We start from the raw sequence: 21,543 nt of genomic DNA on the forward strand, positions 1-21,543 counted from the left end.
AATAATAATAACAACAACAACAACAACAACAACAACAACAACAACAACAACAACAACAATACTAATAAATTTTATTTATACCCCGCCCTCCCCAGCCAAGACCGGGCTCAGGGCGGCTAGCACCAGGTATAAAACAACTGAATTGAAATGAAACTTAAAAACAAGATTAAAATACAATATTAAAATGCAGCCTCATTTCAGTAGAAACTCAAATCAAAAACTCTTTGGGGATGAAAACGTCAAATCTTGACCAAGGCCAACTATCCAGAATAATAAGAATAGGTGGCATTGCAGAGCAACAGGTAAGGCGCGCGAGCGTTCGAGCCGGGGCTGTGTGGATCCCAAACTGGCGCGCGCAGGCCACAACCCACCTCTACCAACCCCTGGATCAAAAAAGCCCACGTAACTGTCCACGTGCCGCCTGTCAACTTATTTCGCGCCTGCGCAGTACGCGCGGCCGCCCCCCTCCGCCACGCGCGCGCGCGCCTTTGTTTCGAGCGGCCTGTTTCCCAGGCAGCCTGGCGGAGGGGCGTGGCTATGCAGATGAGTAACGGGGCGGGCGGAGGCATCATAGGCGGCGGCGGCGGCGGCGGCTCGCGCTCCTGCTTTGCCAGTCCGTCAGTCGGAGCTGGGCGCTCGCGAAGGGAGGAGCTGCTGTGAGGCCCGAAAGCGAGCGCCTCCTCCCGACCTCCCCCCCGCCTCCGCCCTGCCGAGCCCCGAGGATGATAAACACCCAGGACAGGTACTGAGGGGGCGGAGGAGGGGAGGCTTCGGCCTACGTCGCCTCAGGGACCCCGAAGGAAGCGGCGGACGGGGGGGACACACCTCGCCCCGCATCTCCTCTCCTCACCGTCGCCGCCCTTCAGGATCGTGGCCTGCCTGTGGAAGCGGCCTACCCTCAGTAACCCCAGAACAGACCCGGATGATACAAAATGGAGGGGGGTAGGGGGGTGGAGTTGCCGGAGAGCGAAATGCGTGTGGGGAGGGGGCGGCGGGGCTTGCTTTTATTTTATTTTATTTTGGTGGGCGCGCGCCCGCGCTGGTGGGGAGGGCTGGTTGCAGCGCGGGGCGCTGTGCACGCGCTCGTGCAAAAGGGGCGGGTGGGGGGGGCGGCAGTGGACCGAGGGAGGGTGGGGGGGGGCGCCTGCTGCGGATTTGCACGTCTACCCCAGAACCGTCCAGAAGTGCCGGGCGAAGGAGTGGCGGGTGTTTTGTTGTCACCGCGATCGCAGGACTTTGTTTTCGAAGAGAGCTTTTTCCTCTTCGTCTTCGCTTCCCCCTTTTCAGCCTCTGGTAAATGGGTAGAGGCAGCTTTGTCCCACTGCCATCCCGTCTCCACCCCACCCCCGTCTCTGCAATCCACGGTTAAATCCTGTAACCACTCTTGCCCCCTCCCCGTGCCCCCTTGAAGCGAAGATCCTGACTCTCCAATCCATGGGGTGACTCTGCATTTTAAAATGGCATAACACAGATACCTCTGTGGAGACTCCCTTACAGCCTCCTCATCCAGGAATTGATGCTTAGTTTCACTGAAGCATCAGGTGTTCCCAGACTGTTCACTGGGTGCACTCATAGTATGTTAACAAGTTAGAGCAAGGGGCAAATCAAATAGGAGGGAAATAGATAAGGAAATGGTACAGGAAACAGGTATAGTGATTATAGAAGTCTTGCACCAGGAACTCAGATAATGGTTTGGTACACCATTGGTCAGAAGACTTTGGGAAGGTTTGTGACAGCACATCACATTGCATTCAAAATGGCTGTAAGAACACCAAACAGCATCAGGGTGCTTAGTTGTGTTATTCATGGATGCTCCGTGTTTAAGAAAGGTGGATGCACAAATAAGTTAGGGGGACGCACACTCTAGGGATTGTGGTTTGGTCTGGTTCTGTAATTGAATAGTTAGGTATCTGGGGCTGATGAATAACCAGCTTCCCTAGGGTATGCCTAAATAATGTTTACTGTACTACTGTGGAAACACAGAATTACCCCCAAAACTGGATAGCTATACTAAGGTGGTTAACAACTGCAGTACATGAGGGGGTTGTTGTTTTTAGTGTGCTCAGACTTTAGCACTAGGACTCTTAACAACCAGTTAGAGTAGGCACGTCTTCTCCGGGTCTTGTGATAGTTTTTACCCTGCACCCCACATTTTGCTTGTGGTGATTTGTCAATAATCAAATTGCAATTAGATGTAGGAACAAACCTTCCAAAAGTGAGTTGAGTGAAGGTGCCTGAAGGAAATCTAAGGAGAAAAATACAAGAGATTAAGCAGAATATTTACAAAGCACTTTTACAGTTACTTGTGTGACTGTCTTTTGTGGAAGTTTAGGCTGAGACATAGACTTGCTCATGGCATTTGGTGAGCTTCACTGTTGGCCTCTGCCATGTCCACATCATACTGGCCTCCATCCAGCTATTAGCTGTGCTCCAAACTGCACTACAGCCACTCATACTCTGTATTTTGATAAATAACTCTTTATACAAGACAGAAACCTGCAGATATTTGCCAGATATGCTACATAGATTTGCTAGCTCTTATATACTATGTATATTCCCCAAGAGTGGCTATTTGAAAAAGCTCTGGGTTCATCTGCGTATGTATGTGCACTTGCACACAAGTAGACTGGAAAGTAATTGAAAGTCAAAAATGTCTTCAGGTGACTCAAAGAGGCAAATATTTCTTTGGGAAGGCCAATGTATGAATAGCCCACCTGGCAGCAGAGCCCAGATTTTAAAACAGAAAGGAGGCTGCTTAAAATGCTTTTGGGAACAGCCTTCTCAGGCATGCAGCTTCTTTTCTCCAACATAAAATGTTAGTTTCTAATTTGAAATTGAATAGTTAAAAGTTTGAAGTCAGATTGTCACTTGAGCTGGCAAGTGCTTACATGCATGTCTGGAAAAACTCGATGCTTTGCAAAACAGGAAGGCCCTTTGTTTACAGCTGTTCAAAGGAAGGAGTTCTTAGCTTTGTCCAAGACATACATACATGCAGCTGAACTTCCAAAGAAGCACAAATCCAATCTTAAAGTTATTTTACTCTCCATTATTCAGAATGTACAGTACAGCAAAGTGGAATAAGGGGCTCTGATGTGTTGTTAAATTTGAGTAAGATGAACATAAGAACTCATCAGGATGTTTTTTAAAATCTACTTAAGGCTTCTTGTGTTATATAAATGGTTAAGTAATTCTATCCATTCAGAGGTCTAGAAATTAGGTCAGCAATAGTGGTGTGTGGTAGTGATCCACTTTAACATACACTGGAGTTTATGAACAATCTGCCTTGCATGTATCACTCTCGCTTCAAAGTGTAAGATCCTGTTGTTGTTGTTGTTGTTTGATTTATATTACCTGCTCTTCACCAGAAGGTCCCAGGGCAGATTAGAGCATCATGAAATAAAGCATTAAAGCTTTATTTTAGACTTCCTTTAATTTTAGACTTCCTATTTTAAATAATATGTTTGTTGTAAAAACATCAAGTTTAGTACGTCAAAACATTACTGCATTCTAGAATGCATTTTTACCTGGCAGCACAGCTAGTTTTTTCTTTTGAAATTTTGGCTGGCTGGCGAACCTAGTGTTCTATTTCCAGTTACAGTAAATATTGCTTTTGCTTGTACCCTTGTATGTATCTTATTGAAAAGATGTATCAGTAGATGTCGAAAAATAGAGTCAACTCTGTGTGTGGATTGCACACAGGGTATACTTAGTCTGGAGAAGAAACCATTAAGAAGTAGTAAAATAGTAATTGTCCAATATCTGAAGGGCTCTCACATAGATCGGGGGTGGTGAATCTTTTTCAGCACAAGGGGCCTAATCCGTTATCATTTTTCTTGGCAGACATGATCACAGTTCAAGAACACCTAGACAGGAGACAACACTCAAGGAGAAAATAGGCTAGGACTGAATGAATATGTAGGAAGAAAGTGTGGGGCTTGAGAGGAGTCTTGAGGATCCAAACAAAAAGGCCTGGAGGGCTGCTTTGAGCCCCTTGGCCTGAGTTTCCCCATTCTTTCTGTTATCATAGGGCAAATTTGCATGACCTGAGCCAACAGGTTCCAGTTTGCAGGAAAGGGAACTTAAGGTAAACATCAAGGAGAACTCCTTTTCAACAATTGAACAAATTATGGTGGAAGGTCTTTGTCTTTGTTAGAGGATTCTAAGCAGAGGTTGGATGGCTACTTATGAGGAATGCTGTAACAGCAGATTACTTGTCTCAGCTGGGGGTTGGACTTTGGTGACCTGTGTTGTCTCTTCTGACTCTAGGATTCCAATTCTTTATACCCACCATTTGGTATTTGTATGCAAGCAAAATTGTATAATTTGTACTCTGTAACATTCATAGAGTGCACAAATAGGATGTTTGTGAAGCTCACAATTGCAACTCTGTTTACTTAAACTATCAGAGTCATGATAGGGCATTCCATAATGGAAGTCCCCACAGTTAACCCAGTGGCATTCTGGTGTTTTATCAGTTTCCTGGGCCTTTCCTCTTTCTTTCATTCTGGGAGTAGCACTTTTTTTTTTAGTGTTAACAAAAGACTCAAAAGTTCTTTTTCTGCTACAGCCTAATAGTGATTATTTACATTAGGGTGCAGAAGAGCTCCTCATAAGAACATTGAAACAGCCTTAAAAACGAATCCCCAGTGGTACAAGTCCACTTGTCTACTTATGTTCTTTGTGTGGTATATGGAAAACAATTTCTCTACCTAGCAGTGATCCTCACAGGCTACTAGGCAGGGGGGTCACATGCACTCTCCTAGATGTAGCCTACAACTGGATGGGTTTTGTTGTTTTCCTTGGTTAGATTGTCTGCAGCTATTATGAATGCAGTTTATGCTATTGCGGATAAAACAGAATCAATATTGCTTTGGATAGGACTTTATCCTCTCTACTTCGATTCCTAGGTCTTGATTAGCTGATAGATTGGTTGATTTCTTTGTGTACATACTATTGCCATTTTGGTAATTAAGTTATTTCTGTGGTTAACTCTTGCGTGTGGTGTTGCATCTCAGAATGAGGTTCTGAACACTAGGTGGTACTGTTTGAAACAACGGATGGAGTTCCAGTGAACCTTCTGTTCACTCATGCACACGGGCTTCTTTGTCCATGCCACTTACAATTTCCGTTGTATTCTGTCTTCCGTCCCTTGGTGGTTTCCAGTTGATATGATGTACGTAATCTGTGGTTGGTCTTTTAATTTTACCAGTTGTTACTGACCCAGTTATTTCAGCTTTGCTTTTTCACAGGAACCTTGCAATTTCTGCCTCTTGTTTTATGATATGAAAGCCCTTCTTTGGAGAAGCAATACTTGACTTTTTTTCTATCTTCATCATTGAATGAATATATCAGATGACATTAATTGCCAGTTGGGATGAATCTATGCAATCAAATATCCAAGTGTATCATATACAGATTGTTTTCTCATCTTGATTGTTTCAGAATATAGACCTTTTTCAAAGGCATGAATATAATGTCTACAGTGTTTTTTCCTGTAATTTCTGATTCCAGTATCCCAATAAGAGGGATTGGAGGTTGACTAGGGTAGGCTGATCATATCCTTGTGATGTATGAAAATTGTTGAATTAATGGCAGATCAACACAGTATGGCTTATTATTTAGGCTGTAGCCATACATTACTCTTTTTCAGAGAATTGAAGATTGTGCGATTGATTTTGTTATTTTTCTGGCCAAACATATTTAGCAGATTTTTGTTTTGAAACACTACAAAGCCCCCTTAAAATGGGGCAATGTACACCCACCATGGTCAATGATGGCTTGATAACACGCCCTTTAACTCCATCTCTATCCTTAGGGTGATTTAAGTTCTGATTCCTTTATTTCTGCTTGTGAGATAGACGTTTCTTGTGCTTTTCTAATGGTGAGCATGCAGTGTAAGTGCTATGAAGTTCCACTTTTTGGACTAAAGATATGAAGGCGTACTAGTAAGCGATGCATACCACAGATTAGGTGGTACTTCCATACAGGTTCACAACAATGGTGGTATATGTGCCTTTTATTGAAGAAGCTCAGGGTTCTGTGGATTTTACACTGTAAAAGCACAGAAACCATTGCTGGACAAAACATTTAGTATCCTGAAAATTTCAGCTTTCCTTTTAAAAAGTTTTAATTTCTTATGGAGGTGAGTTTGAAAGTTTATGGGCCTTGCCTGAACACTTTGAAGCCAGAGAGGACTGAGCAAGATTCCCATTAGTCAGGGGGGTGGGGCTTTATTGTTCTGCATAGCAGCCCCCATGACTGGCAGAAGGAGACTATTCCACAAAATATGCAGATGTACTATACTTATTTGCATAATGTGTACAGCTACTGTTTGGTGCAGAATTGCCCTTCGTTGGGCTGCAGGAACTTCAATATAGCTATATATGCCTGTGTAGGCATGCACATCTTTTAGTCAGAGATGTGATGAATCCATCTCTCCAAGGTTCTTTATACGACCTTGCACTTCAGGAATGAACTGCTTTTTATGGGAAAACAAATCTCGATTTTCACCACTTCACTAGATTATTTAAGCTTCCTCCAGCAGCAATAATGCTGTATTGTTGACTGGCGAAAACAAGCACATCTGGCAGCCATATTAGGAGGCCAAAGGGGGATGGGAAGAGATGCACAGTCAAGTGTTTTGCCTCACCAGTCTCTACCAGACACCAGCACAAAAGAAGAGCTGCTTGTCAGTTAATTGTTGCAGTGTATATGGGTGATGAAGACAGACCGAGTTAATGTATACAAGTTCAGTTGCTGACACTTTCAATACAGCTGCTTTGGATCAGTCTTCATGGGCAGAATTAACTTCTGTAAGAATGCTTGTTTGTTCTGTACAAGCAATTTGCTTTTCAAGTTGGGCATACAGTCAATTTAACTTGGATTCAGTAAAGTTAATTAGTTGTTGTTCAGGGTATGTTAGCTTGGGGCTCCAGTATTGGAAATTAGTATAGCTGGCATGTGAGGACTGCATTTTCTAGCTGAAACTTGTTGAGTCTGAGCTCCGCTCAGTGCTGTAAAGTATGTGCAGCTCCCTTTGACATTGGCATGTGGGAACTGGTTTGGGAAGTTTCAGATAGAAAGTATTCTTACTGCAGAACAGAGTGAAAGATTGAAAAGCTGCCTCTTTTTCCGCAAACGTTCTAGGAAATACAGCATAGTATAGCAGGTACCTTCAGACTCTTTAAGTCATTCCTATTTCAGTGGTCAGAAGCATGATCTCTGAGCCTGAAAGTTCCTTGGTAATGAATTTGTAACATTGCCTCAAGTAAACCACTTAGTAGGTTGGCTCATGTTCCTTCAATAGGGGGTTGTTTTGCCCATCCTGGGAGGAAAGAATTGTTCTGTCTCTGTGTTATAACAAGTGTTCTGTAAAATGATGATGATGATAAACAATTGTCATAAATTACAGATATCTTGTCAAAAAAATTGAGATAATGTATGGAAGCAGTTAAAGCATGTGCTGGAAAGGCCCTAATTCTATTTAGTACAGAAGTGTCTGGGATGTATAGGATGCTAACTGGCCTTGCACCAGTTGGAAGGACTGCCCTCCATATGAGTGCAGAGGACTGCTGCTATATAGCCATACCTGTATAGATATTATGTGGTGCTAAATGAGTTGGTGTGCTACGGAAGGGGCAGCATTGATTGGCAGTATTACCTCAGTGCCAGGGTCAAGGTTCCCCTTTGTTGCACTGTGCAAGGCCATAATTGAAAAACACAAATGTCAAATGCAAATACAACAGTGTCATTGTGAAGAGCCCCATATGACATGCAACATGCATGTATACATGTGGCAGGAATAGACAGCTCTCAGCAACTCCCACAAGGTGTCCATTGGTGTGCTTCTGCAAATGGAACCCATGAACACAGGCCTCTCACTTCATAGTCTCCCTGTGTCAAGACATTGGGACAAATACCATCCCACTCACCAAATGGGATGGGGCAGAAAGTGGGCCAAAATATTTGGCATCATTAAATATCTGATAGAACAAGAAGTGCAATAGTTATTTCAGCTTGAGCATATTTTCTTACTGGCTGTGCATTATTTTTATTGTCACCTAGCATTATGTCAGGGCCCAGCATACCAAAATGATTAAATGGTAATCTTGCGCTGCTTTGTTTGAGTACAGTGGTAAAAGAACAGGTGGAACACTAAGCATTTGCTGTTGTGAAATATCTACAGGAACTAGGAACTGATTAGAAAGAAATGCTAATTATATTATTCTGGTAACTTCACCATGGTCAAAATTGCAAATGGGAAGTGTGCTGTTCATGTTTTATTAAAGTGAAGACAGAAAGCTCCTAATTTCAGAGCTGCTTCAGACATTGTAAGAAGCATTAAAAAACCTGTAGGAGGGTACAGAGACAAATTTATTCAATGTGTGCTAGGCAAAAAGAAACCTTCAGAGAGATAAGTGAACAACACTTGTCTTGATTTTTTCCCAGTGAAGAGCCATTTGGACAGAAAATATGTTTGACTAATTTGACTCTGCTCTCTTGGGTAGACTTTTTTAAAAAGGAGATTCAGGCAGTCCCCACATCTGAGGCACCTGCAGTATCCAGGAATAATTTATAACACCTGAAATCGCACTGGCATGCTTCCCCTCCCCTTTGCTTTCATGCCTTCATGTAACAAAAGGGACCACATCTATTATTATTTACATCAGATAAGATCACTTGTGAGTGGCAGCATTGCACTAATCTTAGAATAATGTGTTACAAGGTTTGAAGTGCCAGCGCTCTTCTCTTTCCCTTTCTGAAAACATGAAACCTAACTCCGCTCCTTCAAGAATCTTGTCGCTCTATTTCTAGTTGTTTATTGAAAAACGTATGCTCATCTGATCATGTGTTTTTAGTCATCTGGGACTTCTGCCAATAGAAGGGGTTTGCTATTCACACTCCCTGTTCAGTAGGAATCATTTTCTCTGCCACTTGTCTAAGAGCTGCCTACCCAGAATGCCAGGGCTGGCCTGGGACGTTTTTGCTGCTTGAGGAAAAACACCCTGCCACCACTGCCCCCTACCCTACATGTCTGGTCCTGCACCCTTCTTGCTGCTGCTGTGCCCTGCAGGTCTGGCAGCCAGGTTGCAACCACAGCAGCAGTCTGAGCGCAGCGGGGAGAGTGCAGCAGCATGGTGCAGCCGCAGCAGCCCCCGCCTGAAGCAAAAGCCCCACCTCACTTCATGGGCAGGCCAGCCGGCCCTGCAGAATGCATTGGGCCCAGCCTAAGCTGACATGCTTGGAGTCTCAGCTGAATCCTGTCCGGCCTTGCAAATCTAACCTTGTGCTTTTTTTCTCTCTCTTCCAGTAGTATTTTGCCTTTGAGTAACTGCCCCCAACTACAGTGCTGCAGGCACATTGTCCCAGGGCCTCTGTGGTGCTCCTGATGCCCCTCACCCACTGTCGAAGATCCCCGGTGGGCGAGGGGTTGGCAGGGATCCTTCTCTCTCAGCTTTGATATATAAGGTGAGCCTCGTTTAATGTCTAGAGACTGATTGCCTTTGTATGATGTAGCTTTTTTGTGTGGTTGGGATGATGCCTTTGGATGTTGTTAAATAAGCCTTGTTTGAGGGAATGTACTTATGTTCAAGAATACACACATCAAAGAATGCAATGGATATTCTTTAATTCAAAGCTCTTCAAACAGAATAGGTCAAGCATTTACTTCCAGTACTGCAGTCCGGGCTATTTCTTCAAATAATGGACTTTGGGTACCCTTTCTCAGCACCCCCCAGTGCTTGCTTTTTATGATACAACAAATTAGGAAGCATAGCGAAATGGCAGTCTGCACCAAGCCAGTACCGATTTGGAGTGTGTATAATGGAGAAAACAACACTAAGTTTCAATTCTCCCTCTGGATTGCTCTAAATAATTACCCAACTGCTCTTCTCCCCAGAGTTGTGTTTCCATAACACTTACAAAGCTAGTGTTTTGACTCATAGAATGGGTTTCTGAATGTTTTATTGCCATGAAAAAGGAATAAAGAGGCAAATGAATTTCTTTTCAGTATTCAGATTAGAAACTGGAAAGGGTGGGCAGCTGCAGAGCCATCTATAGATTAATCTGAAGAGACCAGTAGCCACAGCTGATTCTGACTGGTTGAAACTGTTCACCATTCTGATTTTGTACTGTGGATCCTGATAAATCTGTGACTAGCAAATCTCAAGCCTTTGCCATCTGGTCTCTGAAGTTTTGCTTTTTCCTACTTTCCAGGAGTAGAAGAGTTATATTTGCAAACATGCCATGTAGGCCAGTGTTAAACAGGAAGCTACAGTGTTGAAGCTCTGCTGTAGAAAAGGCCTATTCATAGTCATCTCTGGATCTCCCCAAAGAATACTGGCTGACTATTACTAGTTCTTAATGCCTGTGAATATTGGTTATCATATGCTGCTGGTGTGATTTCTTTTCTCTTCTTTTCTTTCATTTTTTTTTTTTTTTTTTTTGGCCTCCCATGTTGAATTGAGCAGTTCTTTGATTGCAAATGGTTCCTTATATTTGTGTCTTTACAAAGGGAAATATTCACCTTCCCTACACAACTCATTTAAATATTGTTCTGACACAACCGCTCATCATTTGATGCTTGCATAGTAACAACGCTCATTTTGTTCAGTATGTTGTACTACAAAAACATGGTGAGAAGAGCAGTTGAGTGAGATTCTCCTGTAATGCAGAGTTGCTATTCAAGTAATCTTTGTAATACTAGGGTGTTAGTCACACAGTGGATTAAAATACTTAATAAAAAATATTTAGTCCATAGAGGGGGTTTTAATTTGGTTGATTAATTCTGGGTTTTTATATGATTTAAACTAATCTTGAAGATGATATATTTGCTTTTAGTTAATACTCGGAAATCACTGCTGGTGTGGTCTTAGAAGAGCTATTCCAGAAGTGGGAGTGCATTTTCTAAGATGGTGCTTGAAGTCTTCATACAAAAATTAATTTTGTAACACAACCGATTTTATTAATATTTAATTAACTTACAGGGGTGACTGGTCTGGACCTCGTTAATCATCTTGTGCAATGTCACTTTTAAGATTCTGTTAAAATGTACACATCTATCTGTCAAGTTCATAGTTGGATCATATTCTGTATCCAGTCAAGAAATGGAGAAAAAATACGCTTGGCTGTTTTTCTTTAAAAAGCAACAACCCACACAGTTGACAATAGTTGCTTTGTAGCTACTGTCCCATTTTCTGATTTGAACAAGAGAAGATCCCATGCTTATGAAGAAGCAGAGCTTTAAAGTATTCCCTGTGCAGTTCTATATGCCACAAATTAAGTTATCCAGGAGAATGTCTAGTGGTTTAGGGCAAAATAAGTTTGTTCAGGTTTTGATAATTCTCTTGGCAGAAAGTTATTTCGTAAGGTGTACCCATCTGAAGATTGCCGAGAGGATAGGATTTAGGGATCAAAAGACCCAGTCTTCAGAGATGTTGGACCGTGTCATCAAAAGCAACATACGTAATAGTTTCTTATGAAAATTAACTTAAGCTGTAACTGAGCAAACTTTCTAATTAAGTAGAAGCACTGACATTCAGTAGTTGTTTTAAAAATAGAGTATTTTTAGGTTTTAGTCCTCATGGCAATAAAGAAAAAATGAATATTATATTCTCGTTGGCACTTCCTTTTAACACTTTTAAATCTTTTTCTGTGACTCTTTAAGGATGAGAAGCTCACTGTTAACCAAGATCTTCCAGTGCACGATGGGAAACCACACATTGTCCACTTCCAGTACAAAGTTACGGAAGTAAAGGTCTCTTCTTGGGATGCAGTGCTATCCAATCAGAGTCTTTTTGTGGAAATCCCTGATGGTGTATTAGCTGATGGGAGTAAAGAAGGGTAAGTGTTTGAGCCTATAGCTATCATGGTATTATAGAATCATATAATTGCACAGTTGGAAGGGAGCACAAGGGTCATCAAGTCCAACCAACAGCAATGCCAGAATCTTTTGCCCAATGTTGGGCTCAAACTCACGACCCTGAGATTAAGTCTCATACTCTACTAAAGTGCTTGTAGACAAAGGAGTCAAAGGTGTGCTGAAGGGGGAAAAGGAGAGTTGCAAGAGAAGCTGGATAATTTATTTACATTTGTCTTTACAGTGGAAAATGTGGGACAGATCCCCCTGCTTAAACTAACTTTCTCAGGAAAGGAGTCTGAGGCAAAAAGTGGGGACAAGAGGCAAAATTCCAGGCCTTGTTGACATAAAAGAATGGACAGACCTGATTCCCATCCACCCGAACATTTTAAAAAGAATTTTGGTGTGAAATTGCTGAAAAGAGGGATCCGGGAATATAGAGGCAGTAACTCAGCATCTATCCAGGAAAAACTGGTGGAAATTATGTGCATCACTTTACACATGTTTACATTAAATTGCATTTGCTATTCTAATGCCCATTCACCCAGATGGGAGAAAAATGTTTGGAGCTAGCGCGTTGCAATTTTTGTTTGTTTTAACCACTTTAAACAAATTTTGTCATCAGCATGCTTGGCTGCCTCACTGCTCACCCCAAACACTAGGGTTTATTATAATCTCCCCCCCCCCCCCAACTGTACAAGTGGCCAGCACAGTGCCCTCCCCCAACTTTTTTGTAGAAAGACAGGAAGGAAGGAAAAAAGAACAGGGAAAGAAGAAAAGACAGGAAATTTGTGAAAATGAAGGACAACAAGAGACCAAGAAAAATAGAGGGGCCTTGAAAAGAATGGGGGTGGGAATAAGTTATCTTTCTTACTTAACTTATAGTTGGGTTTGGAGACTTCCTTACCCCACAAACCATAACTTTAAAGCTGACCTCCCCTACCGCATCTTGAAACAAATGAAATTTTAACATGCTTAGCATAATGTGAAAGGAACCACCATGGCAGTTTTCTGCTGGGATGTAATGACATATACTGTTTAAGTACAATTCACTATGAATCAATGCCTTGGACTAGTTAAGTAGTTAGCCTCATTATATGCTATAATTTACTATAATACACTGTTAAGGTTCTGATGATTTGAATGACACCAGTATTCATCTTCATTTTCTGTCTTTTCTCATTATTTTTTTAAAGAAACTACTTAGTTCCTTACTAAATCCCATATGCCTAATTTGCAAAAATTAACATCTTACCGTACAATTTATTTTTGACACTGTACAAAAAATTGTCCAGCTGCATGGTGGAATAAACCCTGCCACCAGGTTTCTGTTACACTCGTTATATCTATGCAGCCTTTGAAGCTCCCATTGTTCTAGGCGCGTTTTGTGACAGGGAATTTCATGAACGTGAGCAGTTTCTGAGCTCTGGGAGCAGTACTGTGCCTAAGATTTCAGATTAAAACTGCCACTGCTGGAATAAGAGGAGGACCCTTTTCTGCTTCCCCACTTCCAGCCACTTTGATGACTGGAGAAGGGACCCTCCTAAGAATATTAGGGGGGCAGGCAGGGGAAGTATGGCTTTGTTTTTGGCAGTGAAAAATTGAATATAAGGTTTTAGCTGCAGTTCATTCATTTTCAGCTTTGTATTCTTGTTATAAAAAAGCATGCCTAGACATTCTGTTGCAGCGCCCATAGCCTATGTTTAAGATGCCATTTAGTTCCTAGCTTTCATATCTGTTTCTAACACTGTATCATTGGTGTCCTCTAAACCCAAGCAACCCATATCTAAGTGTTGAAATACATTCATCTATTTTCTCCCTCCACATCTGATGCTGCTTGTATCTGCCTCAGAGGGATTAATTTAGAGACAGCACCTTCTTGTTCCCTGCCAGAGTAGTTTTGTTTGAGTTTGAGTTAACCGATTCTTAATGAATTTACCCATTTTGACAGATGCTGAATTTATCATATTTTGATATATGCTGTGGACAGTACATGTTTTTGAGTTGTATCCAATACTATCTCAACGTGAGAACAGACTTCTGCTTTCCAGTGTGATTTCATTACCCTCTTCACCACACACTAACTGAGCTATCCCCATCCTAGCCCTGTAGCTTTCTACAAAATTTGCTTCCAGAGGTGAAGGGGAACCTTGAGAACATTATAGTGGTGTGCTGGCAGGGAGGAGAGGATATTGAAGTAGAAGTCTGCTTGCCCAACTTGGGATTCCACCCTTAGTTGGCAAGATCCGAATTGGTAATCTGTTTTCCTTCTTTGTCCTATCCTTGCTTTTTGCTTGCTGGGTGGACTGAAATAATGATTTAAGACACTGAAATTCAGGTTCAAGGAGAGGGAGCACATGATTAAGAACTCATGGAAGTATTTCCTGGTTTGTCCCTTCCCCTAGTTGCTGTGGAGAATTCAGACTAGAGAGCGGGGGTAGAAATTTGTGTACAGACAGCTCACCAAAGGGTGTTATTGTAGAACCCATTTCCTTCCCATCTCAGTTGCTTTGAAATGGAAACCAGTTATCCCTCCAGGTGATAACTGGGAGGGATTTGCTGGCCTTTGTGTTTCGCTGAGGGAAGTAAGTATAGAAATGAGCACCCCACTATCTTGTACTTGGGTGCTGTGGGAGGAGGGATATGTCTGATTGCTCCATATTTCTCTGCGAGTGTTGGAAGACATTCTCTTCCCTCTTTGGATTCCCTTGATTCCTGCACATGGGCTCTATTAGTACACGGATAACTTGATATCCAAAAAAGGTAACAACACAATTTTTAAGGGCAAATTATCCTTTATATTTCCTTTTTATAAATGTGTCAGCCCATTCATCCCATCCTCTTAACAGCACTCTTTTGACAGTACTTCTACTGTTGGCATGGTTTCAGTACAATTGCATAACTGTTTATTTTTAGCCAGCTAAAATAAGCAGCTTGAAGGTTATAATTAAAATGGATCATTATCATATTAACAAAATCCCTTCCAAGTTAATCTCTGCTTGCTGCTGCTTTTGACTCTTGTGGCCATTGTTCACTTAAGCAATGATTAAAGCCTGATTTTTAACTGCAGCTTGCTAAATCAGTGGCAATGCCTGGCTAAGCAGAGGGTTAGGGCTTTACAGTATTTCAGAATTTGGCATGAGGGTTACGCAGAGTAGACCAACCCCTGAATCTGCAGTATTTTGGAATGTGTTGGGTTTCATTGCTCCAGTCTAAGGGTGAGCTTGAGGTGGTTACTAGGGAGAGGGGTCTTTTCAGTAGTGGCACCCCATTTACAGAATGCCCTCCCAAGAGTCCTGCTTACTTGATGTCCATGCTGTGATGTTTTAAGTGGTTTTACATTTTTTTGTGTGCTGGCTTTACTGAAGTAAAGTGACCTGAGTCTAGTCATATTTATCCCCACCTGTGCAACAGATTCCATCTCTCTGGGGTCTTCCAAGGAAATTGAAGGATTTAGTGACAATAACATACCCTTCTGGAACTTAAATATACAACTCATGGGACCTGGGTGTAACATCTTGCCTTCCTCCTGTGTGCTGCTGTGCATATGCTCATTAGCAGCCATGTTAAATTTCTACTTTTGACCCCCCCCCAAAAAAAATGCAGGGTCTTTTTCTTGGCACTTCTGTGTCTTCTCTGACAGTCTGGCAAAATAGTGGGTTGGGGTGAATGACAGTCACATTGAAGACCCTACAATAAGCTAACAAATTCAGGGAAATGGTGTCTGTATGATGTGATTTTTTTTCCTTTTCCCCTGGCAGATTATTAGCACTGTTGGAATTTGCTGAAGAAAAAATGAAAGCAAGTTATGTCTTCATTTGCTTCCGAAAAAGCAGAGAAGACAGAGGTTAGTGCTTTAGCCTCTTGTTATCCCCACCAATCTTAACCTTGGGGCTTGCAGAGTAGCAAGAGTAGCCCTTACTTTTGGGGGTAAATTTTCCTGCAGGTGCCAAGTGTTGTATTCTAAACTAATGTGTGTGGGGTGTTGTTTTTTTAAAGGACTTTGCTGGGGGTAGTCTGAATGGTGTTATAGCATTTCTTGAAATATTGGAGGACTGAGTGCAACTTACCCAGAATGCTCAAAATAGGGCTTATTCCTGGGTAAATACACATAAGATTGCTACATATGTTTCCAGTCAGAATACTACAGTTCTTTGGTTCAAATGAGAAAGGAAGTAACATTCTCTTGTTAGCTTTGCATGTCTGTGCAATAGCTGTATTTGGCTGGATGCCCAAGTTCTTAAATCAGGTTTAAGTGAGGTTGACGAACTGGACTTTCAATGCCTCTGTCCTCTTCCAGACCTTAAGAAAATGCGTTAAGCATCTATAGATAGAAGATTAAATCAAGGAAGTTTAGGGATTCAGTGTAAAGCATATAATTACTAATTGAAGGTGCATGTTGTAACAGTGGCAGTACTATAAGAGGAACTGCAAATCCTTTCTATGCCAGTTTTCCTCTGAATTGCTTCTTTTGTGCATTGAGTGACCTGTTCACAGTAAGCATATCTAGAAGCAAAGGAATTAAATTGCATATTGATTAAAACTGTTCTGAGGAGTTTTTTGTTAGAGGTAGTCTAGAATCTGGCTCCAGGACTCTGGTCTTTTCAGGTTTGTATTTAGATTATCAGTTTCAAAATCAGACTTTATATTTAAAAAGAGGATTGTTCATCAATGTAATTATTGGATCCTGATCTGCACGTACACTAAGCCCAAACCACAGCTAAGTGTGAACATAGGAGTGTACCAGGGTTTGCAGTAAAATTCCAGCCACTCCTCCCCCTGATCATCCCTGTTGCAGAGCCCAGGGCTAAGACATGGTCTGTCTTAGCATTACAGCTGAATTATGGCTTGCCTCCCCACAAAGCATGAGCCATAGCCAAACTTCATTCCTGACTTACTGCTTATGGTTTGTCTGGGGCAGGCAAACTATTAGGTTGTGTCCAGATCTAAGCCAAATGATGGCTTAGCTCTGTGCAATGGAATGGCAGGTGGAAGAGTGAAGTGGCTAGGATTTTTATTATGAGTATCTGCATACTTGCATGTTCACTCTTTGCCGAGGTCTGGCTGAGTATTACATGTGAACCTGACATTAATGGTTGGCGTTTGGCTATCCTTACCACCTAACCAAGTTGCTTCTTTCTAGTGTAACATTGTGTTTTCCTTTTGGTGGCTGGCGGGAGTGGGGGAGAGGTAAGAAATACGACTGAACTATTGTTGAGTAGGATGACAGGTATTACGAACCAGTAACCAACAGGATTGCAGCACAGAATGGACAAGAAAAGGGGTATGAAATATGGCAAGACCTACTAGACAGTTCCGAGCCAGGGAAGAAACTTTTTTTCAACCTTCACAGACTGTTGTTGAATGGTTTTTTCTGTATACAATTAAAGTCGTGGAATTTGCATTAGGAGCACAGCTTGTTTACAACCACACCTATCTGATGTTGCCAATCTTTGTCTTTGCAGCTGCATTACTGAAGACATTCAGTTTTTTGGGCTTTGAAATTGTGAGGCCTGGCCATCCCTGTGTCCCATCACGACCAGATGTGTTGTTCATGGTATACCCCCTGGATCAGGTCTCTTCTGATGATGATTAGACCCAGTGCAGCACTTCAGTGGGACCCGAACATGCTTCAAAGACGAGAGGGGGCTAAAACTCCTCTTCGGAGGAAAGGAAAAACAAAATTCTTCTGGACTGAAACTGCATTTCTTATTGTTAGAGTGACCTGTATATCTTCTGAGTTGACTTTTCCATTGAAATGTGTTACCTAGTGAATAATATAAAGTCTGCACATGTAATCGCACAATAGTAAATGGAAGGTAAATGGAGCCCTTTCCTACAGCTCTGTTGTCTGCTGGTTAGCCTAGTGGACAGCCCTCCTGTCCAGCCACCCAATGGGCAAGGAGCTCGGAGGTGAAGAGGGACACAGATCTGACTTGTTAAATTAGCGTTGGGCTTTTCTGTTCATTTGGTTATTTGGCTTTCATTTTAAATAACTATACTTTTGTGTTCACTCAGACTTAAGCAGGAGGCATGCTTTGGGCATAGGGATGCGAGGAACAGTAACACTGTTAGTGAAGCCTAGGTGGTACCCCCTGGAGTAACCAACACTGTGGGTTCCTGAGAAGCTTTGTGCTCTTTCTAGCCTTTTTATTAGGTTAGTATTAACACTGCATTAGTACAGCTTTCAATAAAAAGGGGCATTCAAAAAACATGCGAAGCTGACCCTGATTTTTAGAGAGAAAAAACTGCATAAGCCTTTCCCAGAATTGTAATAGTTCTGCTGTTTTTCACTGCATTCTGTAGTGGAAGTGGATGTAAAACTCTGAGTGGAGATTTTGAATAAATGGTGAAAATTATAATTAGAGGATAAAGCAACAAGTACTCAAATCTAGCCTCCCCAGCTGGTGATGGGAAAATTTTATGCTGGCAGCTCTGACTGATGCCCTTGCAGCCAGCTTTTCTTGAGAAACCTAGGAATGGATTGCAGTATGCTTATAAACAAAGCAATCCTATGCTCTCCCACTAGGAATTAAGCACTACTGCATGCATTAGTGCTTAATGCTGAATAAACAACTAGGAAACTTTTCTGAAAACTATTTGGTGCTTGAAGCTTCATCTCATCCTTCAATGGCTTTCTTTTGTAGAATGGAAGACAACTATCCTGCTTATAATTTCTTAAACAGCCAGTTCTTTCAAGCTTCATTCATAACATACGATTCAAACACTTTCCTTGTCTGTTTAACTGATGTCAATGTGAAACAATGGTATCCAAACTTGCTTATATTGATTTTTGCTAAGATGATTCAACTGTTACAAAAAAGCAAAAATATAGACAGTCTAGGAGGGAATACATGTGCAATATGCTTTTTTTGTAGCTAGGTATCTGCTATTTAGTCTTCATAGGTGGAGTTCTGCAGAATCCTCTGGGGTCTTACCCCAGAAGTGGCCAGTATGTTTCTCACCTAGGTAAGGGGCTACTGCTTGAAAGGGGAAGTGTTTAAATTGGGGTTCTGGAGAGGAATGTATGGGAATAAATTTAAGTTGTCTCCTCCCACCCAATGGAAGCTGGCATTGTATTACGAGTAAAGAGAGGGATTAGGTGTCTACTGAGGAATTTGCAACATTAAGCATTGGTACTTTCAGTGCATTAGAGTCCAGGTACTCATTGTACACATTTTCTCAATGTCTACCATGATCTGGTTTTCAGAAGTAATTCATACACAGATGCTCATTGGTGAAAAAGAAAAGATGGTAAATACAAATGGCAATTTGCTTTATGTGGGACTATAAGCACTTGGTGAATATTGTGTAAATAGGGAGAAGAATCCCTATACAGGGCATAGGAAACTTGCTAAGTAAGTTACTAATTGGTCCATGAACTTATTTGCATTCAGCCTATTTCTTAAAACTATGGGAAAAGGTAAGGTTCCTTAGAGGACATGAAATTTATTATGCTCCCTTATGAAGCAATTTGTATCTTGCTCTGGAGGCCCTATTACAGAACTTCCTGCCCCTGGTTGTCAGAACTGCCAAAATGCATTTCTGGCATTTCGAAATTATTTCTGTTCACTTTGTATTTTATGCACTTGTGTCCTTGCTGCAGCTGGTACATAAAAATGCCAGTACTTCTATTAGTAGTAATTTGTGATCAGCTAGATCCTAAATTGCATTTGTTTCTCATAATAATATTACACTAGTGACTCACTGAACTTGCAACTTTAAAGTACTTCTCTGTTCATACACATGATTATCTTTAAAAAGCAAAACAACAAAACAAACAAATCCAGTGAATGAGAAAGTTTTTCTTGCTACCCTCTAGTGTCATTTTTGGCAAGCTACAACAGCCAGTTAATTACCCCTTCCTCCTTGTTGCTAATGAGTATTTGCCAGTTAGTGGTACACTGTATGTAATCCAGTTTGAGCTTCCGTCCCCACCCCTTAGCTCTACTGTATCCAGTCTGAGCAAGTATCTGCAGGCACAAGTATAGAAGTCACACACAAACCCTCTCTAGAACCAAGCAGCTGCTTGATTACGAAGATGAGGTCACTGGAAAAGCAATCTACTTAATGTACCAGCTTCTTTTGCAAAAGAAGTCCCACTTGTCTCAGCTCCCTTGCCAAAGTAATTTGCCTCTTCAAATGGCCCATGTCTCCATTTGAATACTATGGGAGTAATCAGCAAATTTTATTTTCCTCTTACTTCCAACAAATATACCCACCAAATGCTTAGTGAGAATCCCATTCATATTTTTCTAGTTTAAGAGATTGTCCTGATAGTCTTGTGTGGTTTTTCAAATACGTTTTTCTGAACTGGTGCTACTGTATTATGTTTTCATCTGCAAGCTTCAACCCATTCCTCTGTGTCCCTAGGTCAGCAATAAAAATACTCCGAAACAGGGCCCTAGCAGTGATCACTGAAGAACATTACTTACCTTATCCCTGAAAAAGTTTGTTCTTTTATTACCTTTTGCTGTTTGATTTTGTTACCATCGTATACATGTTGCAGTACAGAGGTTTAACATATAGGTAGTTTCCTCAATCATCATGGGTTCCTCCATGATGCTGATATCGGATGGCTCTCTATCATCTCCTACACCTTTGTCCAGAACACAATTTTTCATCTTGATAAAGCACTGTCTGATTAGTTTTAGCACCATTCCGCCTCATTCTGATCGTTGAAGATCTGATTAAGAATCTTTTTAAAAGTAGCATAGTGTCACCTTAGCTGTGAGCACTGTGTGCCAAGCACAGAACCCTCATTAGGGCTGCATGTACTCTGAAAAGAACAGAGCTTGAAATGGTGATTACACTTTTTTTATATAAAATGGTTTTATCCCTTACTGTAGGTAATGTGTGGGCAATTTAGTGCAATCAAAAAAGTGACTGAAAAGGTATCCAGTAGTCAGTACCCTGCATTGCTCCTTAAATCTCCATCTGTCATAGAATAATTCTATAAAAATAAGCAGTGATGCAGTCATTCTAGCACAAAAGTACACAGTGCTTACACATCTAGATTAAGCTATCTAGGCTCAGTCTAGAGTCAATGCTGTATCTGGCTCCAGTTTAATAGGGCCAGGACAATAAAAAATTAAAAGGCAATGAGACTCCTCAGCACTGAGAGAAGTAGAGATCAAAAGAGGATCCACCTGTTGTCTGTGATTATCTCTTCTAACTATTTGCTCTCAGTACCTTGCATGTACAGAGGCCCACAGCACTGGTGGTGTGTGTTTAAGTGTGCATAAAAAACCCAAATGTTAGCAAATAATGTACACTTTTTTATAGAGCATAGGCTGCAAGTTCTAAATGAAACCTTAGCATACCAGTTCCAATGAAAAAAAGACTTTGATGCTGAGGCAGACATTTTTCCAGGGTCAGAAATGTACTAATTAAAGTGAAGGGGCAAAAGGGAACCTGAACAGAGGAAGTGACTTCCTAAAACCATGAGGAATGCAGCATAGAAATGATTACAAGTTGGTGCTTCTGTAGAAACCTTCCTCCTGCTACACTCTGGGCTAAAAGGAATGAAGGGGGCACCAATCCATTCAGACCAGCTGGACATCATATGTCCCCTTTTCATAGCTGAAAACCAGCCTGGAAGTTTGCATTCCGAGAACAATTTTTGTATCCTCCTGTGTATGCTGAACAAAGCTTAAAAGCACTGGAGCCTTATCTCAGCTTCAGGT

The 21,543-nt window shown here is 41.5% G+C and overlaps 1 protein-coding gene across 1 annotated transcript; it reads left to right on the top strand.

Moving 5' to 3' along the window:
• Nucleotides 1-541: 541 nt before the first annotated feature.
• OAZ2 (ornithine decarboxylase antizyme 2) lies at nucleotides 542-20,264 on the top strand. The gene is given in 6 exon segments (XM_083476045.1): nucleotides 542-742; nucleotides 9,314-9,386; nucleotides 9,388-9,468; nucleotides 11,666-11,841; nucleotides 15,619-15,704; nucleotides 17,323-20,264. Coding segments are annotated over 6 exon segments (567 nt in total). The 5' UTR covers nucleotides 542-722; the 3' UTR covers nucleotides 17,454-20,264.
• The last annotated feature ends 1,279 nt before the right edge of the window (nucleotides 20,265-21,543 follow it).

This window comes from Podarcis liolepis, assembly GCF_965112155.1.
Source record: "Podarcis liolepis genome assembly, chromosome: 14".
Lineage (NCBI taxonomy): Eukaryota > Metazoa > Chordata > Lepidosauria > Squamata > Lacertidae > Podarcis > Podarcis liolepis.